General features: G+C 36.5%; 4 protein-coding genes across 7 annotated transcripts; 1 reads left to right on the top strand and 3 right to left on the bottom strand.

Moving 5' to 3' along the window:
- Window positions 1-3,661: 3,661 nt before the first annotated feature.
- LOC130709939 (cytochrome P450 77A1) lies at window positions 3,662-5,743 on the bottom strand. The gene is made up of 2 exons (XM_057559070.1): window positions 4,830-5,743; window positions 3,662-4,690 (listed from the first exon to the last, which is right to left on the bottom strand). The coding sequence occupies exons 1-2, from the start codon at window positions 5,529-5,531 to the stop codon at window positions 3,866-3,868; spliced, it is 1,527 nt and encodes a 508-aa protein (XP_057415053.1). The 5' UTR covers window positions 5,532-5,743; the 3' UTR covers window positions 3,662-3,865.
- A 2,809-nt stretch (window positions 5,744-8,552) lies between these two features.
- LOC130715065 (beta-glucosidase 46-like) lies at window positions 8,553-14,944 on the bottom strand. 3 transcript variants are annotated; one of them, XM_057565063.1, is made up of 12 exons: window positions 14,549-14,924; window positions 14,400-14,466; window positions 14,121-14,185; window positions 13,456-13,531; window positions 13,280-13,354; window positions 12,883-12,970; window positions 12,520-12,778; window positions 11,842-11,957; window positions 11,493-11,748; window positions 11,182-11,284; window positions 9,179-9,287; window positions 8,553-8,928 (listed from the first exon to the last, which is right to left on the bottom strand). In XM_057565063.1, the coding sequence occupies exons 1-12, from the start codon at window positions 14,699-14,701 to the stop codon at window positions 8,721-8,723; spliced, it is 1,575 nt and encodes a 524-aa protein (XP_057421046.1). In that variant the 5' UTR covers window positions 14,702-14,924; the 3' UTR covers window positions 8,553-8,720. The 3 variants fall into 3 exon arrangements, with proteins under 3 accessions (XP_057421046.1, XP_057421047.1, XP_057421048.1); XM_057565064.1 differs by lacking the exon at window positions 9,179-9,287 and having other exon boundaries at window positions 8,772-8,928; window positions 14,549-14,944; XM_057565065.1 differs by lacking the exon at window positions 8,553-8,928 and having other exon boundaries at window positions 9,179-9,298; window positions 14,549-14,944.
- A 1,426-nt stretch (window positions 14,945-16,370) lies between these two features.
- LOC130710277 (glucose-1-phosphate adenylyltransferase large subunit 1, chloroplastic) lies at window positions 16,371-22,252 on the top strand. 2 transcript variants are annotated; one of them, XM_057559478.1, is made up of 15 exons: window positions 16,371-16,589; window positions 17,269-17,382; window positions 17,772-17,945; window positions 18,187-18,279; window positions 18,368-18,451; window positions 18,567-18,622; window positions 19,116-19,209; window positions 19,292-19,404; window positions 19,527-19,599; window positions 20,118-20,198; window positions 20,436-20,522; window positions 20,768-20,872; window positions 21,282-21,388; window positions 21,463-21,523; window positions 21,892-22,252. In XM_057559478.1, the coding sequence occupies exons 1-15, from the start codon at window positions 16,371-16,373 to the stop codon at window positions 21,991-21,993; spliced, it is 1,563 nt and encodes a 520-aa protein (XP_057415461.1). In that variant the 3' UTR covers window positions 21,994-22,252. The 2 variants fall into 2 exon arrangements, with proteins under 2 accessions (XP_057415461.1, XP_057415462.1); XM_057559479.1 differs by having other exon boundaries at window positions 16,451-16,589; window positions 17,211-17,382.
- An 18-nt stretch (window positions 22,253-22,270) lies between these two features.
- LOC130710278 (DEAD-box ATP-dependent RNA helicase 58, chloroplastic) lies at window positions 22,271-27,062 on the bottom strand. Its single transcript, XM_057559480.1, has 10 exons — window positions 26,733-27,062; window positions 26,387-26,480; window positions 25,460-25,573; window positions 25,231-25,353; window positions 24,706-24,810; window positions 24,155-24,307; window positions 24,012-24,080; window positions 23,667-23,756; window positions 23,273-23,413; window positions 22,271-22,625 (listed from the first exon to the last, which is right to left on the bottom strand). The coding sequence occupies exons 1-10, from the start codon at window positions 26,990-26,992 to the stop codon at window positions 22,362-22,364; spliced, it is 1,413 nt and encodes a 470-aa protein (XP_057415463.1). The 5' UTR covers window positions 26,993-27,062; the 3' UTR covers window positions 22,271-22,361.
- Window positions 27,063-27,253: the final 191 nt, after the last annotated feature.

Here is a 27,253-nt window from a genome sequence, read left to right as displayed (position 1 = left end):
GCCGGTTCGGTCAAAAACCGGCGACTCAGATCTGTACCGATTGGACCACTGATTTTTTTTTTAATAAACTGCACTTCTTCTTCATTCATTCACCCTAAAAGCTACGTACTGAAGCAATGTGTAACAGGGGCGGCGGGATCGGATCGTGGCGGGTTGGGGGCGTTTGGCTCGAATCGTGGCTGTTTGGTGGTGGAACATGGTCGTTGGGGGCAGATCGTGGCTTTGGAGGGGGTTTGTGGCCGGTTGGGGGCTTTGGATGGGGTTTGTGGCAGTTGAGAGGATGAAGAAGAAGACACGAGAGGCATAAGAAGGTTAGGGAGATAGGAACGTGACAGAGGAAGAAGAGAGGAAGAAGGGAGAGATGAGACTTAAACCTGTGAATTGAATCACAATTGATCTGGTTGCAGCAAAGAAAGATGAGAAGGTTTAGAAGAGAAAGAGAGTTGGACATGGAGAAAGACAAAAGAAAAGAAAGGTGCGGCTAGTTCTAAAGTGAGAAGTGCGGAAAAGTAAATATTAGGGTTTAGTAATTTGGACTTTACTATACAAGGCCCAAAAGTAAAACTATCCATTTTTAATGTTTTGAAAATGGGCTTAACAAAACCCTTGACCAGCATTGTAAAGTTTCCATGTTTTCTTTCTTTTCTTTTTCATAAATTTCAATTTCTTACTTGACCTTAAAACAATGCAAAGATGTGTAACCAAACTATGTATGTCATGGTAGGATTTTTAAAAAAAATGTATGTCATGGTAGTGTTTTTAAATTTGGATTATAAAGTAATGAAATAATGATAGTTACTAGTCTAGTATTAATATTATTTTTAATTTTTTAGTGTAAACCGAGTCAAACGGTTCAACCAGTGACCCAGTGGTTGAACCATCGACTCATTGACCCAGTGCCTCAACCGAGTCAATTACCGGTCCGAGTCTGATAACACTGCCCTTATGAGACATTTGGTGCTCGGCCAATCTTATTAAAATCATACACTTACTTCCAAAACTAATGGGACATAAAAAATGCAAAATATATAAGGGAAAAACTTAGATACAGTAACAATGGTACTGTTGGTACTGTTCACGAATAAAAAGATGACACATGTACTGATTTATTCATACCATTAACTCATGACTAACGTCGTTAACGTTTAAAAAAAAAAATCATTGTTCTCTGTCATCCTTTTCTATTTGTTTATTTTCCCAAGATTTTTTTTATAACTTCTCCATCTCTCTGAATCGTACACCAGTGCTTGAACCAAGACATTCATGGTTGTTATTCATCCAATTTTGCAAAGGAGAAAAAGTTGCATGCAGAGCAAAACCCACGGGCAAGAGAAACGCTGATGCAAGGGAGAATGGAGGAGAGAGAACATAGAAGAAGGGGAAGAAAGGAATTATGAACGAGTAAAGCGGTGGTGGCCTGGCATCTCTGGCGGCGCAATAGGCTTCGGCGACGGCTTCAAATAGCGATAACAATGGCGGATCTGCGGTAGATCCTTCCATTGACGAAGTGGTGTGGCACGACGATGGCGGATCTGCAGTGGATCCTTTCATCGACGAAGTCGTGCGGCACGGCAATGACAGATCTGCCATTTCTGGGTTGGGATGGAGAGAGGAAAATCTTGGCAGAGGAAGGAAAAAAGAAGATACACAGAGATTAGGAGGAAGAAGTAGATTGTAGGATTTTTTTTTAAAGGCACGGATTGTTAAACGGAAAGATAATAGAGACATTTAATTAAAATAAACTGATCCATGTGTCATATTATCATTGGAAAACAGTACCAACAGGACTTATGGTACTGCACCTAAGTTTTACCCGATATATAATCCGGCCCCCTTACTCCACCCTCCGCTAGTGGTCTGGACAATTACAGTGTACACGCGCGGGATAGAGATGAGACGTTGTTGTGTTTTTTTCCCATTTTCTTTTCTTTGGTGGTAGCAGAGCAATAAATTCATAATTTAATTCACATACCTACTCACTGTCAGGGCCAACATATTTTTATCTGCTTCAACCTTCCCTGCACAATTGCTCATCCAGCCACATATATAGTTAGAGTAATGATATATACACACCTCACTTTTTCTTCTATCTCATTTCCACCTATTTTTCTTTCTATCTCTCTCTCTGCATTTCCTATCACATCACATATCATATCACTAATTTCTCTCTCATTCCTTCATTAACTCCCAAGGTGGAGGTGGAAATGAATGGTGGATAAAACATTACTGTATATAGTCATGTATGTACCGCTCTATATTGAATCAGGTGTCGCCTTATTTGTTATTCTAATCTTTATGATTTGACTAACATGTAGTTTCTTCATCAAAAGGGACATATGAGCATTTAGATGCAGGAAAAACTTTTTTTTAAATATCCCCTGCCACTTGCTTAATTAAGGGAAGATGTGGTAAACCGTAAACTACTATGCGCGGATGCGCCTATGCCAACTTACTTAGTTAGAAAAAAATAGATTTTTTAAAATAAAGTAAAAATAAAACTATTTATCAAAAATATTTTTTAAATACAATTTTCAAGCACGGGTAGATTTTGTCGTGTAGGAAAGAAAAACTGTGATTTGCGACAATAAATGAAATTCGTCACAAAAATCTTTGATGAAATAGATTTAAGGACGAAACCTTTGAACTAAAATTACTTTGTCGCAAATTCTATCTTAGAATAAAAAAAGACAAAACATATGATGATTACTAGCTACTAGAAAAATAGGATTTTAATTTGTCACGAAGTTAGGGATCGGACAAACTCGTTGCAAATATAGAAGGGATTATACACTTATACTTTAAAGGGGTGAGTGAAGTGTATATTTGAAATAAAAATTGAGTGAAGTGTAATTTTGACAAATTTTAACAGAGTTAATATATGTTTACTTGAAAAAATATCAAATTAAGTGTATTGACCGACAAGTCTCAATTAACTATTTTAAGTATTTAATGGGGTTATATCAAAATGTTAGAAGTCTCACATTGTTTAAAATATAGTCAAATAAGTGTCCTCAACTCTTGAACTAACTTTTATTTGATTATATCTGTAACCAAGGACTTATAACACAAAGTGGTCCACACGTAAAAGAATTTGTTAAAAGAAATTTACCAACTTTGTGTGTGTCCGAACTTCAAAAGGGTTAGTTTGCTAGTTGGGATACCTTTATAATATCAAAAAATTAAGTGTTTGATGTTTGTTTGCATTAGTACATAGGACTAGGGTACATTAATAAAGATATTTTCATCCAAAAAGGAAAGATATTTATAAAATTAGGCTACACAAAAATAGCTAATTCTGTTGGGTTAAAAACTGCAATATATGATATTTGTATAGGAATCTTTAGGTGGCACTAACTTTAGCAAATTCTATTTAGGTTAAAAACTATAATGATGGTGTATACAAATTTAAACATCATATATTTTTTCTCTCTTATTATCTCATTAGTGATTTACATTCTGTATTCATTAGGTGTACACCTATTTTTTGTTGATTAGAAAAAGGAAAACCAAATTACACAAAATAAAAAGTGAAGAGAGATAAATAAGAGATCTGATAAATGATTGATAAGAAAAGAAGTAAGAAATGTAAAGAAAAAATTGATTAGAAAGAACGAAGTATTTTTTGAACCAGAAAAAACGAAGTATGAATAATAAATCAAAACCCTAAAGAGAAATTAAAGTTGCACATGGGAATGAAATGCTTATATAAAAAATTGATGGTATGTTACACTTGTATATTAGGTGTTAATAATAGATATATCACCTTGACGCACATAATCGTTTTCCCGCCCTTGAATTCCATTGAACAAGCACTTGATCACTAACTGTTAATTAAGCTAATGATTAACTTAACTAACTTAATTAACTAAATTGATCTCGGGATAATAACAGCCTTAAGAGAGTTCTTCATGACAACAGTGAAAGCAAATGTCTCACTCGGGTCGGGTGGGGCACCGGGAACCGGCAGCCACTGAAAAGCGAGCACCATCTTCGCCAGCAACATGTTTATATGCAGCACACCCAGCGTCCACGCCGGACAAATCCTCCTCCCGGCGCCGAACGGCATCATCCTCACCGCCTTCGTCCCCGTAATGTCCGCGTCCACACCGTCTCCGATCAGAAACCTCTCGGGTCGGAACTCATCCGGATCCTCCCACATGTCCGGATCCTCCGACAACCACGCCGTGTAAAACTCCACGCTCGCGTCTTTAGGCACGGTGTAGCCACCCAGCTCCGTCTCCTCCGTCGCGGCGTGCGATAGCACGAAGTGGCTCGGCGGGTGTCGCCGGAATGTCTCCTTCACGATGGCGCTGAGGTAAGGCATTTTCTCGACATCAGCTTCCTTCACATCGCCGCCTTTTCCCACGCACCCGACGATCTCCTTGTAGAGCTTCTCCTGAATCCCCTGGTCCATCACGAGGTGTAGCAGCGCCCACTCCACCGCCGTCGCGCTGGTGTCTGTCCCCGCGCTGATCACCTCCGACACCAGCGTCACCAGCTCCTCCTCACCTAACCTCCCACGATCTGGCACCTCCAGCGCGAACAGTGAGTCCACGTAAGCAGCCCCCACCGCACTCACCATCTCCGGATCCCTCAACTTCCCATCGCTCTCCACGTAACTCTTCCTCTTCCTTATCAATGGCGCCAACAGCTCCACCTGTGTCTTCCTCAGCTTCTTCGCTTCCTCCACCTGTTACACCACCATTTCAATTTCAATTAACTAACACGGTCTCGTAGGTCGTAACTGCATGCATTTCATTTGTCGCACGAACAGTTTAAGAACTCATTAATTGATATATAATTTGACTAAAATTTAGTTTATGTTATACCTGCCGCCGAAAGAGCGGTGTTAAGATGGGTAAGAAATCAGGGAGTTTGGGCAGCGTCATGAGCATGACATCCTTCATCACGCTTTCGATGCTTCGAATTCTTTCCTCAGTGATTTTGGCGCCAAAACAGAGGCAGATTAAGATGCTGCAAATGGTGAGCCTGCAGTTGCTCATGACCTCGACAAAGCCCAAGTCGCGGGCTTCTTGCTGGATTCTCCTCATGTGGGCTTCAGTGGCCCATTTTCTGATCCAGCTGCACTGCTTGATCCTTAGCGGGGAGATCATCTCGGTGACGAAGTTGCGGCGGAGGGAGCGCCAGAGTGGGCCGTACTCGGCGGAGTTGATGGCGCATTTGCCCATGCTGAAGATGAGCCGGATGGGGGAGTCTTTGGGCCTGCTCGCGAACTGTGGGCCGCGTTGGATAAGGGCCTCGTGGATGAGGTCCGAGCTGGTCACGATGATGAGCCTGCGTTGGCCCATTTGCATGGTGAAGATTGGGCCGTATTTTTTACGTAGGTCGCGGACTACGTAGATGAAGTGGCGGCGTTGGAGGACAACCTGAAAGAGGTTGCCCACGATTGGCCACCCGGGTGGCCCTGGTGGCAGGTTCTTTGCTCCTCCGCCGGTGGTGGACCAGTAACGCCACCACCAGCAGAGGAACACGATGGCTAAAAGCAGCATGAGTATGTCTAGTAGCTCCATAGTTTCAGAGAAGAGAGAAGATAGAGGAAGCAAGTGATGGTGGGAACAGGTATAGGGATACTGTTATATAGCAGGAGAAGGGTGATGAGTGATGGTAAGGTGATGAGAGTGAATGAGTTTGGTCTACCATGGTTAAATGGTATTGAATAATTTGTGCAGATGTAATTACTAGGGGTACGGATTAATGCGCAGGGTTGTGACAGATATTCAACGTATTGAGGGGCCGTTTTACCCTTTATAACCCTCACCGATTCTTGTCCAAAATCTGTAATTCAGTTAAGATCATTGCTGTTTTTTTTATGGACAACACTAATGAACCTAGCTACTTGGTTGTGTGATTGACAGGAACTATACAGTGACTGTTTACTTTAATTTAAAATGATTTTCAGAAAAAAATGTATAGGTGAAAGGAGAGGTGGTGGATAGATAAAAACAACAAGGAAAAATTAATGTGACACGTGAAAGAAAAAGAGTGATACAGAAGGAGGATATGGAGATAATATAAATTATGATTCATTCCCAATGTCATCTCTATATCAAAGTATATTCTTATATCTATGTCATCTCTATTTCTAGATTTGGGTATAGAATTAGAGTGTGAATCATATTCATTGAATAAGGAGTGCTAAGTTAACAACATTTTATTTCTTACTTTATTTTTAACACTGTGTTTTTGATTAGTTAAACTTCATACTAATCTCACCAAATTAAAAGTGGAATCCATAAAGTTTAGTGGATCCTACATGATTTTTGACCAATCAAATAAAAAGTGTTATATGTACATCTATTGAAAATAGGAACGAACGCATTTTAATATATATCTATCATTATCATTGAAAAACCTTAATTTCCAATGTAATGCTATCTTAATTAATTTATCCTGTGTGATGGATGGGAAAGAATTAATTTTATTTTTAAATTTTTAAAAATATTTTAATTTGTTAGTATAAAATTGATTAAATATTTCAATTATAGTTTTATTTTGAGAAAAAAAATCATGAAGAGTATTCATCATAGTATATATTTATCATTATGTTAGGTAATACCATGTAGACATGTAAAATTTATCTCATGTAAGTATTTATCTCTATAACTTATAAATTCAATATTTTGAAGTAATTAAGTTTAATTTCCTATATGTAATATATATATATATATATATTTATCACTATATTTATATATCATTATTTATGTAATGTTTCTATCCTCAGGCAATATAAATATTAATTTTTTTTGACACAAATACATATATATTAAAAATATTTTTATGTAATATTTTCATAAGATAATGTAATTTGATAAAGTTGTTGCTAGCTGTTGACTTTAGAATAAATTTGTATATTGGGAATTAGGTTGGAAAGCAAGGAAAGGTTAAGGTTCAATAAATTTAGGACATGTATAATACATGGGATATTGTGCGAATGAATGCATGGTAATAAATTTACCCAACTAATTCAACGTGTCCTAGTTGTGGTCTTCAGACAGAAGAACTATAAACATTACATGCAAAGTCAAGAAAGACAAGTGTGAAATGTGTTTTATTACCACTTTTAAGCTTGGAGGGACAGGTGGGGGTTGATGTATTGGGTGGGGCTGCAGAGTAGCAATCAATAACCAAATTCATGGACTCTGTCATTTGCCTTTTCACTCTGTGGCACATGCACATCGCAACATATGCTTTTTCTAATTTTCTTTCTTTCTAAGTTCTAACATTTTGTTTACGCATGATCAAAAATTCACTTGCAAACAAATAAATTTCTTGAGTTTGTTTCCCCTGAGCCTCGATCTCTATCTTAAGCCATTGCCTTCCTCCCCATGTGTAGTAACTGCCATCATTATGGGTGTGTGGTATTCGTGCGCGAATTTTTCGGGTCAAGATTATGTGTGTTTGGGTTAGTATTAACAAAATTGAATTTGACTAGAATTGGATTTGGTCAGAATTGAATATGGTGAGTTCAAGTGACGTGATTTATGTTTGGATACATTTCCCCACAATTGATTTTCGTGACTAAATTATAGTACGAATACACAAAATCGGATCAAGCAGATGAAGAAGCTACCCCAAGTCAATTATGCTAGATTCGGATCAAACTCGTAGAATCGATCCTCAAAATTGGTTCCTGAACATCTTCCAAATGATGGAGACCCACATTTGAGGCTCTGACCCACGTTTGAGAATTGGAACCAAACACACCCATATGTGATTGTGTAACATGGCCTGTAAAACTTATTGACCTTGTCCTCGACCTTAGGTTGCCTCAACTCCGACATAGACTGAGGATATTTCGTCCAAGTGTTAGAAACCTCCTATATCAAACCTGCCTCGACATTCTAGACCTTCTACGGTTGATCCGACTTGGCTCAAACTTTGTCTTAGAGCTTCATCACTGCAACTTCATGCATCCCAACCTTTCTTGACATGCCTAGGGCTCTATAACACCCCAAACCCCACCTTCAATTTTCTTACCTCGAGAAACATAGCTCTACGTACCTCTTTTGTTCGAATTCAAAACTTTGATAATAACACATTCACACTCAAATTTCACTTACACAAAGAGTAAGAAGAGAAGAGAAAAGAGATAAATGGGTGATATGACAAGTGACGTGATATAAAATGCAAAGAGTGATAGAAAGAGAAAGTGCGTGAAAATTAGATGGATGAGAAAGTTGTTGAAAATGAGTCATCACTTTTTTTTGTGATAAATTTCCATTCAATATAGGTTATGTTGGGATACAATGTATCGAGGCAAGCCTACATCGAGGGTTAGCTCAAGTGGTAAGAACTATACGGACATAAGGGTTAAGGCAAATGAAGGATGAAGGGGATAAGGTTCAAACCCTGGTGAATGAACTAATTAAATTACTAACATTACTAACAACTAACATTAGTCTATAAAAAAGAGAGGTTAACACCATAAAAGAGGGGATAAGGTTCAAACCACGATGAATGAGCTAGAGGTGCAACAATTGGGCAGACACATTCAAGATATTGAACTTTGTATTATCAATTTTGCTCCAAAATGAAAGGCAACTTGGGTAAGTCACTTGTTGAGTTGTTGTCAATGTTGTTTAACATATGGGGTTCTTAGGCCAAGAGCTTAAAGACTGAAGCACTGATAGTGATAAGATAACATAAATTCTAATGTAGCTGATAAGACTCTGCATTATGTTATAAGCTATTTATTCGTCTCAAGTGTTCTGTACCAGTTTTTCTAGCCCTGTGGTGCCTTTAATCTTTGCAATGAATTGCTTGTACCAACTTGCTGATAATCTTGGAGTTCTCTTCAGCGTGGCATAATCCACATGGTGAAATCCATATCTTACGGTGTATCCATATATCCATTCGAAGTTGTCTAGCAAGGACCACGCAAAGTATCCCCTCACATCTGCTCCTTTCCTGAGAAAAAAAAGAGAGATGGAGAAAAATGAAACAGAGTTCTATTTTTTTTCTTCAAGATGTTTGATTAGTATCAAAGAAAACAAGCAAGGAGGGGTTAATTAGATAAAAAGTGTAGTTATTTATCTGCTAGAGAAACAAAATAGATAACAACATATTAAAAATTGGAATACTTGAGATTGGCTTTATATTCTTCTTATTTTATAGTTCTATAATTTGTCTGTGTGTGTGTGTTTTTTTTTGTTCTTACCTTATTGCTGCTAACATGGCCTCTATGTGATCTTCCATGTACTCTATTCTCTTAGAATCATTACGATGTTCTTCCAAAGTGAAATTTGGATGATCCTCTTCCCCATACCCTATAAAATGTCTGTATATCAGAAACACACAGAAAGCCAGATAAAATAAACTTAAGGCTTAATTGCATTTTATCCCTATAGTTTTGGAAAAGCATGATTCTGGTCCCTATAGTTTTAACTGCTACAATTAAGTCTCTCCACTTTCAAAATTGAACAAATTTGGTTCAAACATAATGAAAAAGCTGATATGAATCACAATTATTGACTTGAAAGGTGACGTAGATTGTCTTAACATATCATCTTTGTAAAAAGTTATGATTCACATACTTTTTCTTTGTTAATTATTTTATAACAAGTTTATATATGTTTGGACTATGTTTCTTCAATTTTAAAATTAGAGAAACTTATTGGCTTAATCAAGTTTTTGGTCCCTAACCTTTGTCATAAATATGGCTTTAGTCCCTCGCCGGAGTAAAGGTGGGGATTGATCCCCATTTTTTGGCAAAATGATTGGTTTTGGTCCTTCCGGCCGGTTGGGTCAACGCCGGAGCTTTGGAATGCCCATGTGGCATGGCCACGTCATTTAATGAGTCCATTTGGATTTTTTTTTCTTTTTCATTAAGAAAAACCCATAATTAAAATACTAAACCCTCCCTAATTAACCTCCTTTAAATTAATTAAAACACTCACCTAAGTGCAGCAGAAATCCTAGAAAACAAAATCCCAAACCCATAAAATAACAAATAGATGAACATGGAGATGAAGATGATCCCAACCCCAGTCTCACCCAGATCGAGCTGCCCCGACACCAAGCCACCACCCCCAACCCCACCCCTCCCACATCGAGTCACCCCCAACCCCAACCCACCCAGATCGAGCCACCCCAACCTAAGCCCCTCCCAGATCGAGGCATCTCTGAGAAAGAAAGAAAAAAACCAAAAGAAGCAGAAAGCTCGAAGCGTGGACGTAGAAGATGAGAAAAACCTAAATCGGAGTAAAACACAAATGGGTTTTATTGATCTTTGAGTTTTATTTCAGGAAGAAGAAAGCATTGGAGTTGGAATTTTTCTCTATGGGTTTTCTCTCCGGAGAAGTTGGGAGATGAAGGTTTTGGGTTTGGAGATGGAGGTTTTGGGCACACGAGAAAGAGAGAAAGGAGGACGAAAAGGAAGGAGGAAAAGGAGAGGTTTTAAGAATTTTTGGGATTATCTTCTTGAAATCTGGGTTCTTGAGTGTAGATGAATGTTTGCTGGAGGAAGATGAATTTCTCCAGTTTTTTTCATAAGATGATAACTTGATAAGAGAAAAACAGACAGTTACCACAAGGAGGAGAAGGTTGTGCCCGTGGTTGTGAGTGGTGACTACCGCAGAGGATGAATCATCCACCGTTTCAGCAGCTTCAGCACATCTTCAATATATAATTTGTAATTTACAATCAGATTGGGATTAATTGTTCGTTGGTGATTTAATTTTGGTATTAGTTGGTGAGTTAATTTGGGAATGGTGGTATGATTGAAGTGAATAAGAAGAGATGAATTTGTTCTTTACGGTGCAGAGATTGAAGGTGGAGGAGGATCTGCACAGGGAAGGGAAGAATTTAATCAGGAGGGATTTAAGGTTTTTTTTTAATGAAAAAGAAAAAAATTCCAAATGGACTCATTAATTGACGTGGCCATGCCACATGGGCATCCCGGAGCTCCGGCGTTGACCCAACCGGCCGGAAGGACCAAAGCCAATCATTTTGCCAAAAACTGGGGACCAATCCCCACCTTTACTCCGGCGAGGGACTAAAGCCATATTTATGACAAAGGTTAGGGACCAAAAACTTGATTAAGCCAAACTTATTTGAATAGTTGAAAGTTGAAAACTATGAGGGATCAAAATCATACATTTGTCGAACTATGGAGATCAAAAGTGCAACTAAACCGAAGTTTAATATACAGGTGATGCTTACCATTTTCAGTAATGAACATTGGAGTGTTGTTGTATCTGTTTTTGACATATGTAATAGTTTTCTCCATGCCTTCCGGGTAAATATTAAGCCAACTAAATGAAGTCTGCATCATATGACATTAGAAGCTTTAGAGCTGGTGATGCATGGGTGAAAAGGTGATCATCATAGTGCATGTTTGAAAATCCTTATACATTTGTTTTAAAACCAAAATTAATTCTAAGGAGAAGCTTATGTGAGTAGCTTTTGGGGGCTAAAATTGAGTCTAACAGAAGTTAATCCAAAATGCTAATAGTTAGTTTGAGGGTACGTACAGGTTCTCCAATGGGGATACCATTATTTTCTCCACTTTTCATGTATGAACCCTCAGTTTTGGAGACTCCAAATTTTGACTTACATGTGGAGTATATGCAGTCTTTGACATAGTAAGCTGTGTAGTAATTGATGCCAATGAAATCCAACCCTTTCTTGAGCTTCTCCTTGTCTTTGTTTGAAAATTTGGGCAAGAGGCTTCCAAGGATGTTCTCCATCTCTGTGGGGTACTTTCCAAACATGATTGGGTCCAAGAACCTGCGTTAATATACTTAAGTATATATCTATAGCTGGGGGAGTTGAGTGAATAATGAGTAAATATAAAAAGCTATTAATAAAGGAGAATGATACCAATTGAAAAAGAATGATCTTGCTCTTTCGGTAGCCAATTTGTCAGCTGTGGAATTGCTGATTGGTTCATACCATTCATGTTGAAGGACTATACCAATTGTTCCTCTTTGTTTAGTCTGACGAAATACAAAGTTTTACAATGATTCAGGCGATCTCTATAGTTGAGCTTATCTTATAACATAAATATTTACTCATCGATAAAATGAACTTAGGAAAATAGCTTAAGGGCTCTTTTGAGGTTATTTTCATTAGTTTCTCATATTGGCACGTGAATAAACATTTATACCTACTTATAACCTATTTTGATCCTACATTAATATGCTTCTCAAACAAGCTTATTGTAGCGAAAGTGAATTGTGTATTTCATTGATGTACAAAAATATACAGATTAACAATGCTGTATAACATGCATATTACTTCAATAGATACAGTAAGTTCTTAACTAATTGATGAACTTATCAACAAGTAGTTCCTAACTAATTGGTGAGCTTATCTTCAAATACACATAAGAGTATATCTCATTACAAGTTTGTTAGGATAATAAGATATGAGTTAGTTAGCTAAGAGATAACACCAATACTACTAATGATTAAGCGGCTATGTTATAAGGCCTATAGTTAATAGTTGTACTTATAAGCACTTACTTAAGTTATGATGCTGAGAACTGTATCACATTACCTGGTATTTGGTTCTATAGATATGAACTGCAGCTGCATGAGACAGGATAATATTATGTGCTGCTACAAAGGGTTCCTTTTCTGAATCTCCTTCTCTGCACTTCACCAATGCCAATGAGCTAGAGCAACGGCATGGGGGAAAGATACCTGAACGGTAACCCATTGGAACAACAATATTTGGCTCATTGAAGGTGATCCAGTACTTCACTCTGTCACCAAATGTTTTAAAACATAGGTCTGCATAATAGGCAAAATCATCCCTGCAAATCAAACATAAAAATATTGTCTTTATGAGTTTGTATGGCAAATTTGGGATTCAATTGAAGCCTCTTAAGGTAAATTAATAAGAAAAGTGGTTGCTTACTGTGATTGGGGACTTAGCCAACCCCCATATCTGTCCTCCAGCTCTTGAGGGTTGTCATAGTGACTAAGAGTCACAAAGGGTTGGATCCCTGGTTACAAAGTAACACAAATGTTGATGATCATGCTTTCATTTTGCTACTTTATAGTTATGGATTGAAAATTAGAAATTATTTAATTTTCAAATGTTGAACTTCTAAATCAATGATTTTAATTTTTTTAAATAACGTGTATCTTCTACCGATAATCCTGTTTGCATTTACAAGGACTCGAACCCGAGACATCTGCTTAAGTTAGAACAATTACCAGGTAATCTACGTATCTCTGGTGTTCAATGATTCTTAATCTAAAAACTCACTTAGATCATTAATCCAAAATATTTTAAAAAATGAAAAAGTTACCTTTGAGCAATAGAGCATCGATTAGTCTATTGTAGAAGTCAATTCCAGCCCAGTTGACCTCTCCAAATCTACCCTCTGTTTACAATCATATAGGAATCCATGTTACAATTCACTAACTTAGCTGGAAAGGAAAAATTCAATTGGATTTTCAATTTTGACAATGCAGAGGAGCATACTTGGTAGAATTCTTGCCCATGATATAGAGAACCGGTGGCTGTTTACTTTCAAAGCATCTATTAGATCAATATCCTCCTGTGTTTTGAATTTTGATCCACATAGAGATCATGAAACTTATAGTTGTTTTTGCCTTGTAGACACAAAATTCAAATGTAGAAGGTTCACATGATATAAGTTGCATTGCAACTATACTTAAATATCCAAATAATATAAACTACTTCATTTTTCTCTTTATCTCTTATTTTATTACATCATAACATATATATCATATTAATTACTTTTTTCTTATCTCTTTTTTTCACACTCAAAATATCTATTGAGTATTTAATTTGCACTATGCGGAACTCCACGAATCTACGCAATAACAAGATATTTGAGATGAAGCCTCATAATTCATACTATATATTTTTTTTTACAACCATCCAATATTGTTTAATTGTGCACGCGGAGCGCATGGTTCATACTATGTTGTTTTTATATTTTTAAGTGATCTGACTGAGATAGTGACATGTGGGTTGTTATAAAATAGGAACGTGGAAATTACATGATAATGAAAATGATTAGTAGAAACTATGAAACATAAAATATGATTTGAGAGATAGAAAAAAACAAAGCATTGGAAATTAGATGAACATGATAATGTTTAACTTATAAAGCATAATACCAGGTAGCGATGATAATGATCAACCGCAATATCACCACTACTTCCATCCATTATTCTACTTCTCCCTGCAAAAGAAATTAATAGTTATTCATTATGCAGTTAACTTGTGTTCATGAAATATGGAAATTCATTCTTAAAAAATAAAAAAATGTAGTTAATTTAATTCTTAAAAATGAAAACGAAATCATCAATTTTAATTTTGAAGAAGGTTAAATTAATTTGATGTTATATATTATAGAAATATTCAGCTGAAAACAGAGAGTCTAATGTTATCATCACCTGGTCCATGAGTGAAGTTATCCCAGTTGCTGAATCCTTTTCCCTCACTCTTGTAAGCACCTTCATACTATAAAACATTCAAGAATGTGGTTATATGGGAGTGATGATTAATATCACTGAAGAAGGTAAATAAAAAAATGAAAAGAAACCTGATAAGAAGATGAAGCAGTTCCCAAGATGAAGTTGTTGGTTGGAAATGGAGAATTTGAGAGAGCTAAGAGATGATATGGTGAAAGCAGAGGAAGCAGGAACATTACCTCCCACAACAGAGTTCTCAGCCATAATGAGGAGGAGAATCCCATTGCTACTCTTACGTTTTGTGGATGTCAATGGTTATGATGGGCTAATGGCATGGTATTTATTTCTTTTTAGGACCATCTTTTTTTCTATTAGCTTGTGGGATGAACTAGGAGGTATATATAGAGTTTTCTCTAAATTAATATAAAAATAAAATTAGTAGCACCTTTTACTTGCTGCCATATGATCAGAAGGTTTGAGTTAGAGACTTCGAGCAATAATTTATACACAAACTCCAAACAGGGGCCACTTCATTCGTTTTGGTATGATGTGAGAATAGTTGGAGCTTCCATAAAGACTCAAATTTCACCTAATACGTGTTGTGTTGAGGGGCTCACACTTCACAGGTCAATTTTTCTAAATAAAGCTTCAAAATGCGGTCATCCATTGAAATGACATTGAGGGTTCACAAGCAAAAATTTCAAAATAAAACTTTTTGGTGCAATCCGGTATCGAACGCTAACAATCGACTAATCTCTTCGTCGAGAGTGCTTACACAGAATAATAAATTGACTATAAAATGTGATTTATTCTCATAAATGATGATCAAACTCCTGACTTCATGGTTAAGAGATGAGGTGAGCAATCATCACGTCACACCTTATAATTCAAAATAAAGCTTTGTTGCTTGAACATGTGAACTCCACATTAGTTCACAAAACTATAAAGGGGATAAATAAAATTGAGATATCTCTCTTGATGAGATTAGGTTATACGCTAATGAATGTTAACTCAGAATGAAGATAATAAATTTGAGTCTTTACATTTATATGATTCTTAACCAATTTATAATCAATATGTCTTCACCCAGACTTCAATTTCCAACATTTTTCTCTCAGGTAGAAGTCTTTCCAGTAGTTTATGCATCATAAGAAGGGATAGCAATTGAACACACTGGGAATATCATCCTAAATTCCTAATTATTCGACTCAATCAAACTATGTACTCTGATATTACTGTCAGAGTAATGATGAGAGAGAGAACTCCATTAATGGATTTACCGATTTAGATTACAAACTTTTTTTCTTTGAAATGATTTAGATTACAAACTGGAATAGTGAATATTTGACACTTCCAAACTAGATTACAACCAGTTAAATTTGAATTTGGAAACTGGTTGTGGATAGGATCAGAGCATATAAGGAATCATTCCCAAGCATCCGTGAACCCAATTAAACCAACACATATTTGGGTCATTTGGCAAGACCAAACCACTTTTTCTCAAAAGGTTGTGTGTTCGATTTCAGCTGCCAATATGAGGGCTGTACTATATTGGTGAGCAATCCATAAATACTTGTGGTCTCAGATACATATCCTGACCCGTGATAGTGACTGTAGCTGAACCCACCCAAACTTTTTATTCATAAAAAAGAAGAAGCTGAACCAATTATAGAATATTCGTTAATGCATCACGCCAAAGCCAAACTATTTCTAAGGACTAAATCGTCATCTGACATGTATGTGTGCTTCTTTGAGCAATTTCCAACCAAATTGGTGGATGCAGTTGAATATGGATAACGTGGCTCGATTCTCCTATACCCCTGATATCCATGCAAGCAAATCTCTTTACTCACTACACACAGTGCTTCATGTGGAGGACTTCAATTATACACACAAGACAACATCTTCATTTAGCTACAGAAATTCCATTTCCTCCCTCCGGTGACCGGAAACATGGCAGTCTCTGCCGGCGGTCAGATAATGCTCTCCTCCAACGTCCAGTTACGTGGACCAACAGGGCTGGGTTGTAGGAACTGGAGGCTTGTGAAGTTTTGTGATGGAGAAATCATGGGAAGAAAGCTTGAACTACAACGTGGTAGTGGTGTCACTAAGAATGTTAAGAAGCAGCATATATCCATGTCCCTCACTGCTGATGTGACCAGCCAATCTAAGGTTTTTGCTTCTCCTCTTTGGCACCTTAATATAAACAAATGTCAAGAAACAGAACATGAAAGTTCAAACAAGTTTACTAAAATTTGGAATCTTGGACAAGTAGAATACATAAAAAAAATTATGCGGCTAAACAGCTTAATTAAGCCCTTATTATATGACACATGAGTGCTTATTCACAATCTAATTTGATTATTCACAGCTTATAGTGAATATAATTGCTTATTCATACGTTAATCTGATTAGCTTATCGAAATAAGCTCAAACATTTGTATAAACGCTTATGCAACTAAATAAACTCAACCAAGCTCTTCCAAACCGTATGTTAGTGCAACACGATGAATGCCACATTAAATTTTCTTGCCGAGGAGTTTTTATTTCAATTCTTAATTATTTTAAGTGGTCAAATGACCATATGGGTCCATAACTTCATACATACACAATAACCATTTACATGGGAATTGAACCAATAATCTCTTTTTAAAAATTTACTAGTAGTGTCTTTTGCTTTCTATATATAGATTACATTTTTCTACCAATAAATTTCACATGAACTTCTAGTTGAAGTTCACAAGTAAACGGGGTTCAAGTTAAAAGTGGCTAAATTCAATGCTGCCGCCACAGGATTTATGCATAATTTGTAAAATGTTAGTGGTTTCTTCCATACGATGAATGGGTGCAGTTGAGAGACCTAGACTTGGAGAAAAGGGACGCAAGGACAGTTGTGGCAATTATACTAGGTGGTGGAGCTGGAACCCGTCTCTTCCCTCTCACTAAGCGGCGTGCCAAACCTGCTGTAAGTTTCTATTCCTATATTTTTACCATTTTCATTTAGTATGTTTGTTTCCATGATGGAATGTTCTAGAATCACTTCTGGTTAGAAACTGCGAGCCTTAACTTCTGAGTAAACCTGTCTTAGATTTCGTGTAAACCGTGAAACTAAACATTGTTGTTCTATTAACTCTAAGCAAGGTGGTACCAGCTGTTTGGTCACCCTGTTAAATTTTTGCTTCTATGAGATGAGCTTTTGCTATAAACTAGTAGTTACTTCTTAATACCATGGCTAAGCAAATGAAAAACGTGAATAGTAATATATTGTAGTCCTTGCTATTTAGTGCACTTCACTGGCATAATGTTATGCAGCTCTATATGAATTTGGCATCTTCTCTGGGGTTTCTATGGCAGGTACCTATTGGAGGTGCTTACAGGCTAATTGATGTGCCAATGAGCAACTGCATCAATAGTGGCATCAACAAGGTGTATATTCTCACTCAGTTTAATTCAGCCTCACTCAACAGGCATATCTCACGAGCTTACAATTCTGGTACTGGAGTCACCTTTGGAGATGGCTATGTTGAGGTATCTCCCATGTCCCATCTTTTTACTTGTTTTCGCTTGCATTATATCTCAGCATATTAGCATGTTTAATCAGTTTTTGTTTCTTCAGAATCAATTCTGAAACCCAGAAGTGACTTATATTATGTGTGTATGTGGAGCTGAAAAGCAGCTAGCCATTGAGTTCAAATGAGCTTTAGAACACGATTATGAATGGCGAAGTAACCAGACTCAGAAGATTATCTTAGTGTTTGCTCTATTTCAGGTTCTTGCAGCAACTCAAACTCCAGGAGAGCAAGGTAAAAACTGGTTTCAGGGTACCGCTGATGCTGTGAGACAGTTCCACTGGCTCTTTGAGGTATCAGGCTACAATGATTAGAAAACTACATAAATTGAAGCTCATTGTTAAGTGTGATGATGAAGAATATGTTATTTTCATTTTGTAGGACGCTAGAAGCAAGGATATTGAGGATGTTTTGATTCTTTCTGGGGATCACCTATACCGCATGGACTATATGGACTTTGTTCAAGTAAGGCACCGAGACATCCAATCAAAAAACTTGTTTGACTCAAATTATTGACTTTGTTCAAGTAATGCATTCATACTATTGACTCTCAGATGTTTTGACTCACCTTCTTATCCAGAATCATAGGGAGAGTGGGGCAGATATCACACTTTCTTGTCTGCCAATGGATGACAGGTAGTTTCCTTACCTGCATAGTAAATTTCTTGCCAATATAATAAAAAGGATATTCAAGGCAATCAATTTACGTAAGTTAAGTGTGTATGTTTGAAAATATGCCTATAATTGATTCTGAAGTCAAAATCAATTATGGGAAGAAGCTTTTGTAGGTAGCTTCTAAGTGTCAGAGTTGATTCTAAGCGAAGAGAAACTGATCCAAACATGCATTGTTTGAAAATCATTCTACAATTGATTCTAAAGCCAAAGTCAATTCTAGTAAGAAGCTTTTGTGAGTAGCTTCTGAGTGCAAGAATTGGTTCCGAGGAAAAATAAGATGATCCAAACATGCTACAAATCTAAATTAGAACCAGCTTTTTTCTTATCAATGTCAGGCCTACAAGGAAAATTCGCACCTCAAAGACTAGCTTACTCGATAATCCATATCAAACTCTAAGCTCAATTATACTTACCATATATCACTATTTGAAACTCTGCTTTGCAACCATGATAGCCGTGCCTCAGATTTTGGTCTGATGAAGATAGACAATAAAGGAAGGGTCCTTTCATTCAGTGAAAAGCCCAAAGGAGCAGACCTGAAAGCAATGGTAAGTCATGTTTATCATCATACTGCTAAAACACCAGAGTTTCAACAATTAGATTCACTGCTAATACTGCTTTGTAATTTAGCAAGTTGATACAACAGTTCTGGGTCTTTCAAAAGACGAGGCTATAAAGAAACCATATATTGCTTCCATGGGAGTATACGTCTTCAAGAAGGAGATACTTCTTAATCTATTAAGGTACTGATTACTATCAAGCAAAAAAGTCATACAATCTTTAAAATACAGAAATATGTACTGAAAAAAAAATCAATCCTATTGCAAAGCTTGTTTGCTAAGTGCAACAAATTAATTTAATTTAGATGGCGCTTTCCAACTGCAAATGACTTTGGATCAGAGGTCATTCCTGCCTCAGCTGCAGAATTTTACATGAAGGTATGACTTGGAATAAAAAGCTTCAAACAATATGATTTTACTATATATCATTCTTTTTTAGCACAGTAAAATTTAGTGGGATTTTATTCCTCTAAATTAAGATAATCATTTTAGAAGGTAAAGTAAGACATGCAACCATCGATTAAGAAATCAACGCCAGTGATTGTGATCATATACTTGAACACGTATAACAAACCATGGTATTCATTAAATAACCAATGGTTGTGATAGCTTACTTTATCCTTTAAAGTGAGTCTAACTTCAGAGGAGCCAAATCAAATTTAGTGTACTTCTGTTGCGGACACAACCAATATGCATATCTGTCTTCAGATATGCATACACAATACAACACACTCATAAAGGGTGAAAATCAAGACTTGGGAGATGCCCATCAAAACTCTTGGCTACTAAGGTCTTTCTAGAAATATACTAATATAGAATGTGGAACCTTACCTTAAAGTCTACCAGAAAGTTATTTTCACCTACTATGCATACTTATAGCAAATATTTGCATGCAGGCTTATCTCTTCAATGATTACTGGGAGGACATAGGAACCATCCGATCATTCTTTGAGGCAAATCTAGCTCTCACAGAGCATGTGAGTATCAAAATTTATCTGTAAAGCTAGTCTTATTGAGCTTCAATATTAAAGCGTGTATCGAGTTCATTTGTAATTAGTGAAAGGTTGTTCTTGGGGTAAACTTAACCGAAGAAATGAATTAAACTTCAATCTTTAAATGAACGATAAACATGATTTCAATCACTCATTTCTGTTTTGGTTCCATATGATTGAGATCTAAATCTTAGTGCTTAAAAAAGCTTTTGTGATTTTCAGCCATCCAAGTTTAGCTTCTATGATGCAGCGAAACCCATGTATACATCAAGGAGAAACTTACCACCATCCAAGATTGACAATAGCAAGGTTAGTTCTTCAAACTTACCCTTTGAGAAATTTTGTGAATCTCACACTAGAAGCACCAAAGCCTTATTGGCTTTCACTGAGGGAAGGGTGAACTTTATTTGTCGGGAATACAACCAAAACCATAAACTTAATATATGCCTGCATGCCAATATTATCATCTACCTTTTTAACTGGTATTGAGTAATTCATGTGGTTGGATGTCCAAGATTTTAATTTACTTTGTTATTGGTCCTTCCTTTATGCAGATTGTTGATTCAATCATAGCACATGGAAGCTTCTTGAATAATGCCTTCATTGAGCACAGTGTAGTTGGAATCAGATCCAGAATAAACTCAAACGTTCATTTAAAGGTTTGGTGTGCCAATTTTACTGTCTAAGAGAATTACAGAAGATGACAATGCATATTGCTATAAGTGTTACACTATATATCTGATTTATCAGTTATGTAGCTAGTCTCAAGTTCATAGCTTAAACATTGCACAAGTTCTTTGTTCAGTTTTGATATGATTATTTTCTATGTGTGCACTCACCCAGCTCTATTGTATCTTGGGACGGAACTACATATATAAGAAATGGGGCAGTACCCCCAAGAGAAAAAATCCTTAGTAAAATAGTATTCAATTGCTATAATTGTCTCCTTAAAATTTTTATACTGCCTCCTCTAATTAGTAATTGTTGATTTTGCTTAATGTGTTAAATTTTCACCTCTTTACTCATCTGTTCTGACTTCGTCCATGATTGCATACCACTCCTGTGCAGGACACAGTGATGCTTGGTGCTGATTTCTATGAAACTGAAACAGAAGCAGCAGCACTGTTAGCTGAGGGAGGAGTTCCAGTAGGAATAGGAGAAAATACAAAAATCAGGTATGAACCTGTAACTCGAACTCAACCATTAGTTTCTCTAAACAAGTTGCTCACTTATTCTCACATATCTGCAGAGAGTGTATCATTGACAAAAATGCTAGAATCGGAAAGAATGTGATAATAGCCAATTCAGAGGTATGCTTCCAAAACTGTTTTATATAGCAGTACAAGAGGGCTACTTGATAAACCTTCCATTTGATACACAAATTTACTTTGATTGGAATTATGTTATTCTCACACCCTTTATTTATAGATTCCCTTAACTTTTACTTAGCAAGCCACAAAGTATGTGTTTGGATATCAGTTGAGTGAAATGTAAATAGGGCACTGGTTCCAACAGATATCCAAGCATAGCCTAAATCATTCCCTTAAAAGCTTCACAATAAATGAGACAATCATTAAATTTTCAGTAAAAGAAGATATTAGATAGACAACTCAAGCAAGGTGATGAATTTTCATATGATGAAAGATGTACTAAAAATTTGCTTTTGAATGAACTGCAGGGCATAAAAGAGGCTGATAGATCTTCTGAAGGGTTTTACATCCGTTCTGGTGTTACAGTTGTATTGAAAAACTCAGTAATTAAAGACGGACTCGTCATATGATTGAAGTCATCCATCACTTTGGCCCATTTTTCCATGGATTCAGGATTGGAATCTTTTGGGTTTTATGAGTAATAATTAAATTAAAAAAAAAAACAATGGCAAAGTGCTGTCCACATGAACAATTTATAGAGATAGATTCAGCAGGTCTTACATCTTGATATTCCAATGCCGCACAGCTTTTCTGAACCTGTAATTGTATCTCATAATCATTAATTCAATTAATCTTTTTTACACTCTAAAACATACTTTGTTATTTATACTTTAAAATCTCATGCTGTCAGAATCCCTAAAACAACATAAACGATTATAAAAGCAATTTGAGGGACATTAGTCTATCAAATTAAAATATGTGAAACTCTAGAAAATGTTTAAGGAATAATCTCTTCACAAATGAACATCAACTCATTTTCATATCTCTGCAGAACAAATCGCTCCTCTGGAACTATAATGCTGGTAACAGTACAATTGATGTCAGAAAAGGGTTTTCTACAAGTCCTCCCTGCTCGATGAAGGTAATCAACGGCGGACCTTGGCAGATCAAAGTTGTATATGTGAGACATTTCTGGAAGGTCAACTCCTCGAGCAGCTATATCTGTTGCCACAAGGAGATGGCCACCTCCTTTTCTGACCTCCTGAATTAGAGACACAAACGGTTGTTACTTATTACCATCCTTTTTTCTCATAGAACTCAATTTGGCATTCACTCACAAAATACATATTTTAATGCTACCATCCTTAAACTAGTTTACTTCCACGCTACGGTTATCGTACCAGGCTTTTAAAGCATTTTAATGAGAAGGTCAAATTTTACAACGATAGCACTCACATTAAAAAATTGGTAAAAATTTGGGGCTAAATGATTGGTGGAACACCTTACCAAAATTTACCCCACTTGTGTTAAATGTCCCCTTGAGGATAAACATCATCCTCAGCTAGTCCACACTATTGAGTTCCCTTAAAATATGGTTCAAAACTCAGCTAAATCTGTGTTATCTAATACCACTATACTTGCTGCTTCCTAGTTAATTGGTAGAACCACCCAGTATAATTTGGTTATCAGAAGTCAGAACAGGATATGACTTGTTCATTAAAACTTGTTTAAAACTCAGCTACAAGGCCACAGTATGATTGATAGACGGCTGTTAAAATGAATTTGGATGCTAAATACATTAGTCAGCAATGCAAAGATTTTGGAAAATCAACACGTCAGGGGGGGGGGGGGGGTCGCCAAATAAACCTCCTAAGTCCTACCAACATCAATTCATTGAATGACACTTACCAACAGAGAAGATGCTCGTGAGTTGAAATTCATTTCATCTTCGAGAAGGAGGATATCTAAAGAACCTTGATATGATGATTTTAGGACGTCAATGAGAAGGGATGTGGATGGAGCATTTCCAGCCTTTTTCGACTTCTCAGACTGCATAATAAAATATGTAATATTAGATCAATGATAACTTAACACAAAATCAGACATATGGACCATTCATATGAAGTGTGTCAACTGTCAAGTCATAATTAACGCAAGCAACCAAAGACAGCCTTAAAGTAAATTTCATTTCACTACTAGGGCACAACCTACTGATTGCATAATCCAATTGATGTGGAATCAATACTGCATAATCCAATTGAAGGAGGAGGAGGTGATGATAAGAAAGATATTATCTGCATACCTGCTCACCAACAAATATAATGCCAGACTCAGGTGTGTCAGACTGTATCAAGGATAACAGGGTTTGTAGCTTTCTTTTTGTATCGCATATCTGGTGATTGCACATTTAAAGTAGCATTAGAAACTAACTGATACGATACCTAAAATAGGTCTTAATAAATATGACCTAATAAAAAATATGAGATTGAAGTTTAGCAAATTCTATATACTATCTTTCAAAGGATAAAGGAGGCAGGTTGACAGGATATCAATGGATAGAAAAAAGGAATAGATAAATTTTTTATAACCCTTTTTTATATGATAGAAAACTATAGATCTATGTAGTTAAATACTTAAGATCTCTTACTATATATCTATGACATAGGCGAGATGGCATGGGCTCCACTGGACTGACATGAATATGGATGACATCACTCTGGAAAACAAATAAAAAGTAGTGAAATTTAAGATACCTTAAGACCAAAAAAAAAAATTACCAAATCATTATACCTTAGTCCATTTCTGCTGAACACAGTCATGAAGAAATCGATTGTGTTGTGGTATAGATGCACTCGCAAAAACCGTCTGGCGGTTATTGCAAGATGAATTCAAAATCTTCCGAAGAGAACTCACTTGCTTGGCAGAATTGAAAATAAAGTCAACCTAAGCAGAAAAGGTTAAAATCACAGATCAAGGTGCAGGGAAAAAAGGAGCTGGCATGTTGGAAACCCCATCCCACTCATGAATATGTGGAAATAACGAAACTTGACATGATAAACAAACACTTTTCATCCACCACTAATTAACTGTATTTGCCTCTTTTCATTTCTTTAACCGCATTAGATTGCACTAGGGATGAAAGAGATGATCAGATGACTAACTACGTATCTTTTACATAAGTAATTATAGCCGGGGGTGGTGAGGCCATATGTTTTAAAACATGGACTCTGAAAACAAGACAAACCTGGAAATCTGCTTTCTTACATTAAACAGTACAAACATGATTTCTGAAAAATGCGCAAGGAACAGCTGATTTAATTTGCAAAGACAAAAACTTTTACCTCATCAACAACCAGCACCCTCACAGTTTCGAGTGAAAACAAGTGTCTTTCAAGCATTTGGCATAAACTCCCAACTGTTGCGACTATTACTGCTGGAGGCTCTGCCTAAAATTTGAGAAAGTTAAACAAGCTTGAATAAGTAGGAAAAGGGTCTTCTCTACAAGACTTAATGCAGCCAGTGAGCAGTTAAAGAGAAGATAAAAATCAATGTAAATGGAAGTGGCCTTCAATCAGGGCTATCATATGTTTTGAAAATTTATACTTATAAGATATTTTATATTTTAAATGATCTAAGAAGAGTCAATAAAATGTTATCACACTGACCCGAAGAACATGAGAAATAAGCACCAAAAAGAGTCCATTATCTTTCAATTAATCTCCAAAAAGATTTTAGAAGAGAATACATTGTTGTCTTCCGTAGAATTCAAAATTGTTCCAGCAACCATTTGCTAGTCCGTCTTTGGTTAAAATTACAATACAATAAACTTATTGAAGAAGCAAAATAAGACGACAAAACATTTCTACCTTTAACCAACTCTTGTGTCTTCTCAATGTTCCTCCATCTAACAGAGCCATGACGGTACATGACTTCTGCTCCCCCTCAACTCCAGTTGGCTTTGCTGCCAACATCCTAGCAACCTTAGTGACCTTGTCATTTAAAAAAATTCAGGACTTAGTAAATAGCTCTTCCAAGGGAATCCCCCTGATATGTTGCATTGAAGTCACTATGGTATCATAACTCAAACATTCTTACTTGCATGCCAAGTTCACGAGTAGGCACCAAAACTAGTGCTTGCACAGAAAACTTTCTAGCGCTGATGATGGAATAGATCAAAAGAAGGTATGTAAGAGTCTTGCCAGAACCTGTCTAGATAAGAAATAAAATAAGGCTTGTCAGACATCTCCCTCAGTCATTTCAAATAAATGGTAAGTGCAGCATGAGGCAAATACATGGACACATATGAGGACTGAGAGGCCAGGAAACATGGTAGGATCTACAGAGAAAAGTACAGCAGAAACTGCATGGAATTTTAGTCATGTGTAGAAGAAATTAAGCCATGCCAGCAAACTTTACCTATCTAAAAAGATTTCCATCATCTAAGAGTTGAGTCAATAGAATTGTAGTTTAGTGCAGACCAAGAAAAATAGCCAACTTTCATAACAACTGAGCATAATAAAGAGTTGCAGAGTGCCTAAATCTAGAAACACTTCTAATTCAATATCAAGCCATCACATAAACAGAGACTAGGTTGGTTTGAATTGTGAAACTCAAGAATTTAGCATCATATTTCCTCAAATATTTACAACTTAATGGTACTGAATTCAAAATGTAAAAATAATACAGTAAACATTTATATGTACCCTAGTTCTAAACTTCCAAGAGAAGACTTGAAATTTTCCGCTGTGCTTATGGTGCAAAACATATTTCAAATCCATCCACCATCCTAAAGATAACATCAAATTTCTTTTGACATGCAAACCTCAACCACAGAAAACTTTTATGCTGAACTTTCCTCTTCATTTTATTTCTTAACAAACTATTTCCCACCTCAACCTAAGTTGTTCTTCTCTCTCATTTACTACAAAGTGGTCATTTCTATTCAACATCTCCTCAGTATTCATCATTAATGCCAAATCAACTGCGATGAGAAGAATAAGAAATCAATAGGTGCCAAATAACCTGAGCATGAAGTATGCAATCACGCCCGGAAAAAAGATAAGGCAGTGCTTGCTTCTGGATATCTGTAGGCATAACATATCCAATCTCTTCCATCCTGAAACACATAACATCATTCAAAACACTTCATTTATTCACCTAACACACCAACTCTATGCAATGAAACCAATGATATGGTGCATACACAAAGTTTAGCAATCAGCTCAAAAAAACCAACCATAGAATAATTTAGTTAAAATTAACAAAATTAGCCACTGCCCATATTAAATTTTTTATGGGTTTTAAAAAAAAAAATCAAAGCTTTAGGCAATGATGAAAGAAATAAAAAGAAGGGTAATGGTGAAATTGCCTTTGCAGTATGTGGTTGGGAACATGAGGTTCGCATAATTCCCTGAGAGGGGGAGTTGCCACTGCTGCATCATCCGCTGAAAGGGTTATGGGAGAAGGATTAACGATGGCTTGTGGAGTTGTGATGCGGTTAAGGTTGGTAGTGAAGAAGGGTCTGTGTGAACGAGGAATGTAACAAGTGGATGTTGGAGGAGGCTTCTGAGATGAAAGAAGACGCAGAGTGTGAGGAAGAGGAGACAGTGTGAGCGTGCGAGTGTCCATGTAGATAGAAGAAGACGATGATGACTGTCTCTGACTGGTTTTCTAACTACAAATGTTTACATATTTTTTTCCGAAGGTAAGGTCTCTCTCTATAATCGACTTGTTTGTTTGAGGGGATTTTACCCATGGTAGAAAATGTAAGGATGGAAAATGGATAGTGGACTGGGCGGGACATAAAGAAGATTATGTCCCGCCCAAAATGAACAATAAACCATTGAAGATAGCCATGGCGGGGAAGGCAACATAACGAGCTTCATAGCC

Source organism: Lotus japonicus, chromosome 4 (genome assembly GCF_012489685.1).
Source record: "Lotus japonicus ecotype B-129 chromosome 4, LjGifu_v1.2".
Taxonomy (NCBI): Eukaryota; Viridiplantae; Streptophyta; class Magnoliopsida; order Fabales; family Fabaceae; genus Lotus; species Lotus japonicus.
Note: the sequence above shows the minus strand (reverse complement) of the source record. Positions and strands in the feature narration are given on the sequence as shown.

What these genes read in the sequence shown, in the direction of transcription:
- LOC130709939 (XM_057559070.1), bottom strand. Translation starts at nt 5,531, where the DNA reads ATGGAGCTACTAGACATACTCATGCTGCTTTTAGCCATCGTGTTCCTC. An exon ending in CACCGCTCTTTCGGCGGCAG is followed by an intron (nt 4,691 to 4,829) that starts GTATAACATAAA and finishes GTGGTGTAACAG; the next exon opens with GTGGAGGAAGCGAAGAAGCT.
- LOC130715065 (XM_057565063.1), bottom strand. Translation starts at nt 14,701, where the DNA reads ATGGGATTCTCCTCCTCATTATGGCTGAGAACTCTGTTGTGGGAGGTA. An exon ending in TGGCTAAGTCCCCAATCACA is followed by an intron (nt 12,779 to 12,882) that starts GTAAGCAACCAC and finishes TTTGATTTGCAG; the next exon opens with GGATGATTTTGCCTATTATG. An exon ending in AATGTTCATTACTGAAAATG is followed by an intron (nt 9,288 to 11,181) that starts GTAAGCATCACC and finishes GACATTTTATAG; the next exon opens with GGTATGGGGAAGAGGATCAT.
- LOC130710277 (XM_057559478.1), top strand. Translation starts at nt 16,371, where the DNA reads ATGGCAGTCTCTGCCGGCGGTCAGATAATGCTCTCCTCCAACGTCCAG. An exon ending in ATACTTCTTAATCTATTAAG is followed by an intron (nt 19,405 to 19,526) that starts GTACTGATTACT and finishes AATTTAATTTAG; the next exon opens with ATGGCGCTTTCCAACTGCAA. An exon ending in ACTCAAACGTTCATTTAAAG is followed by an intron (nt 20,873 to 21,281) that starts GTTTGGTGTGCC and finishes ACTCCTGTGCAG; the next exon opens with GACACAGTGATGCTTGGTGC.
- LOC130710278 (XM_057559480.1), bottom strand. Translation starts at nt 26,992, where the DNA reads ATGGACACTCGCACGCTCACACTGTCTCCTCTTCCTCACACTCTGCGT. An exon ending in CCCAACCACATACTGCAAAG is followed by an intron (nt 26,481 to 26,732) that starts GCAATTTCACCA and finishes TATGTGTTTCAG; the next exon opens with GATGGAAGAGATTGGATATG. An exon ending in TTATATTTGTTGGTGAGCAG is followed by an intron (nt 23,414 to 23,666) that starts GTATGCAGATAA and finishes TTTATTATGCAG; the next exon opens with TCTGAGAAGTCGAAAAAGGC.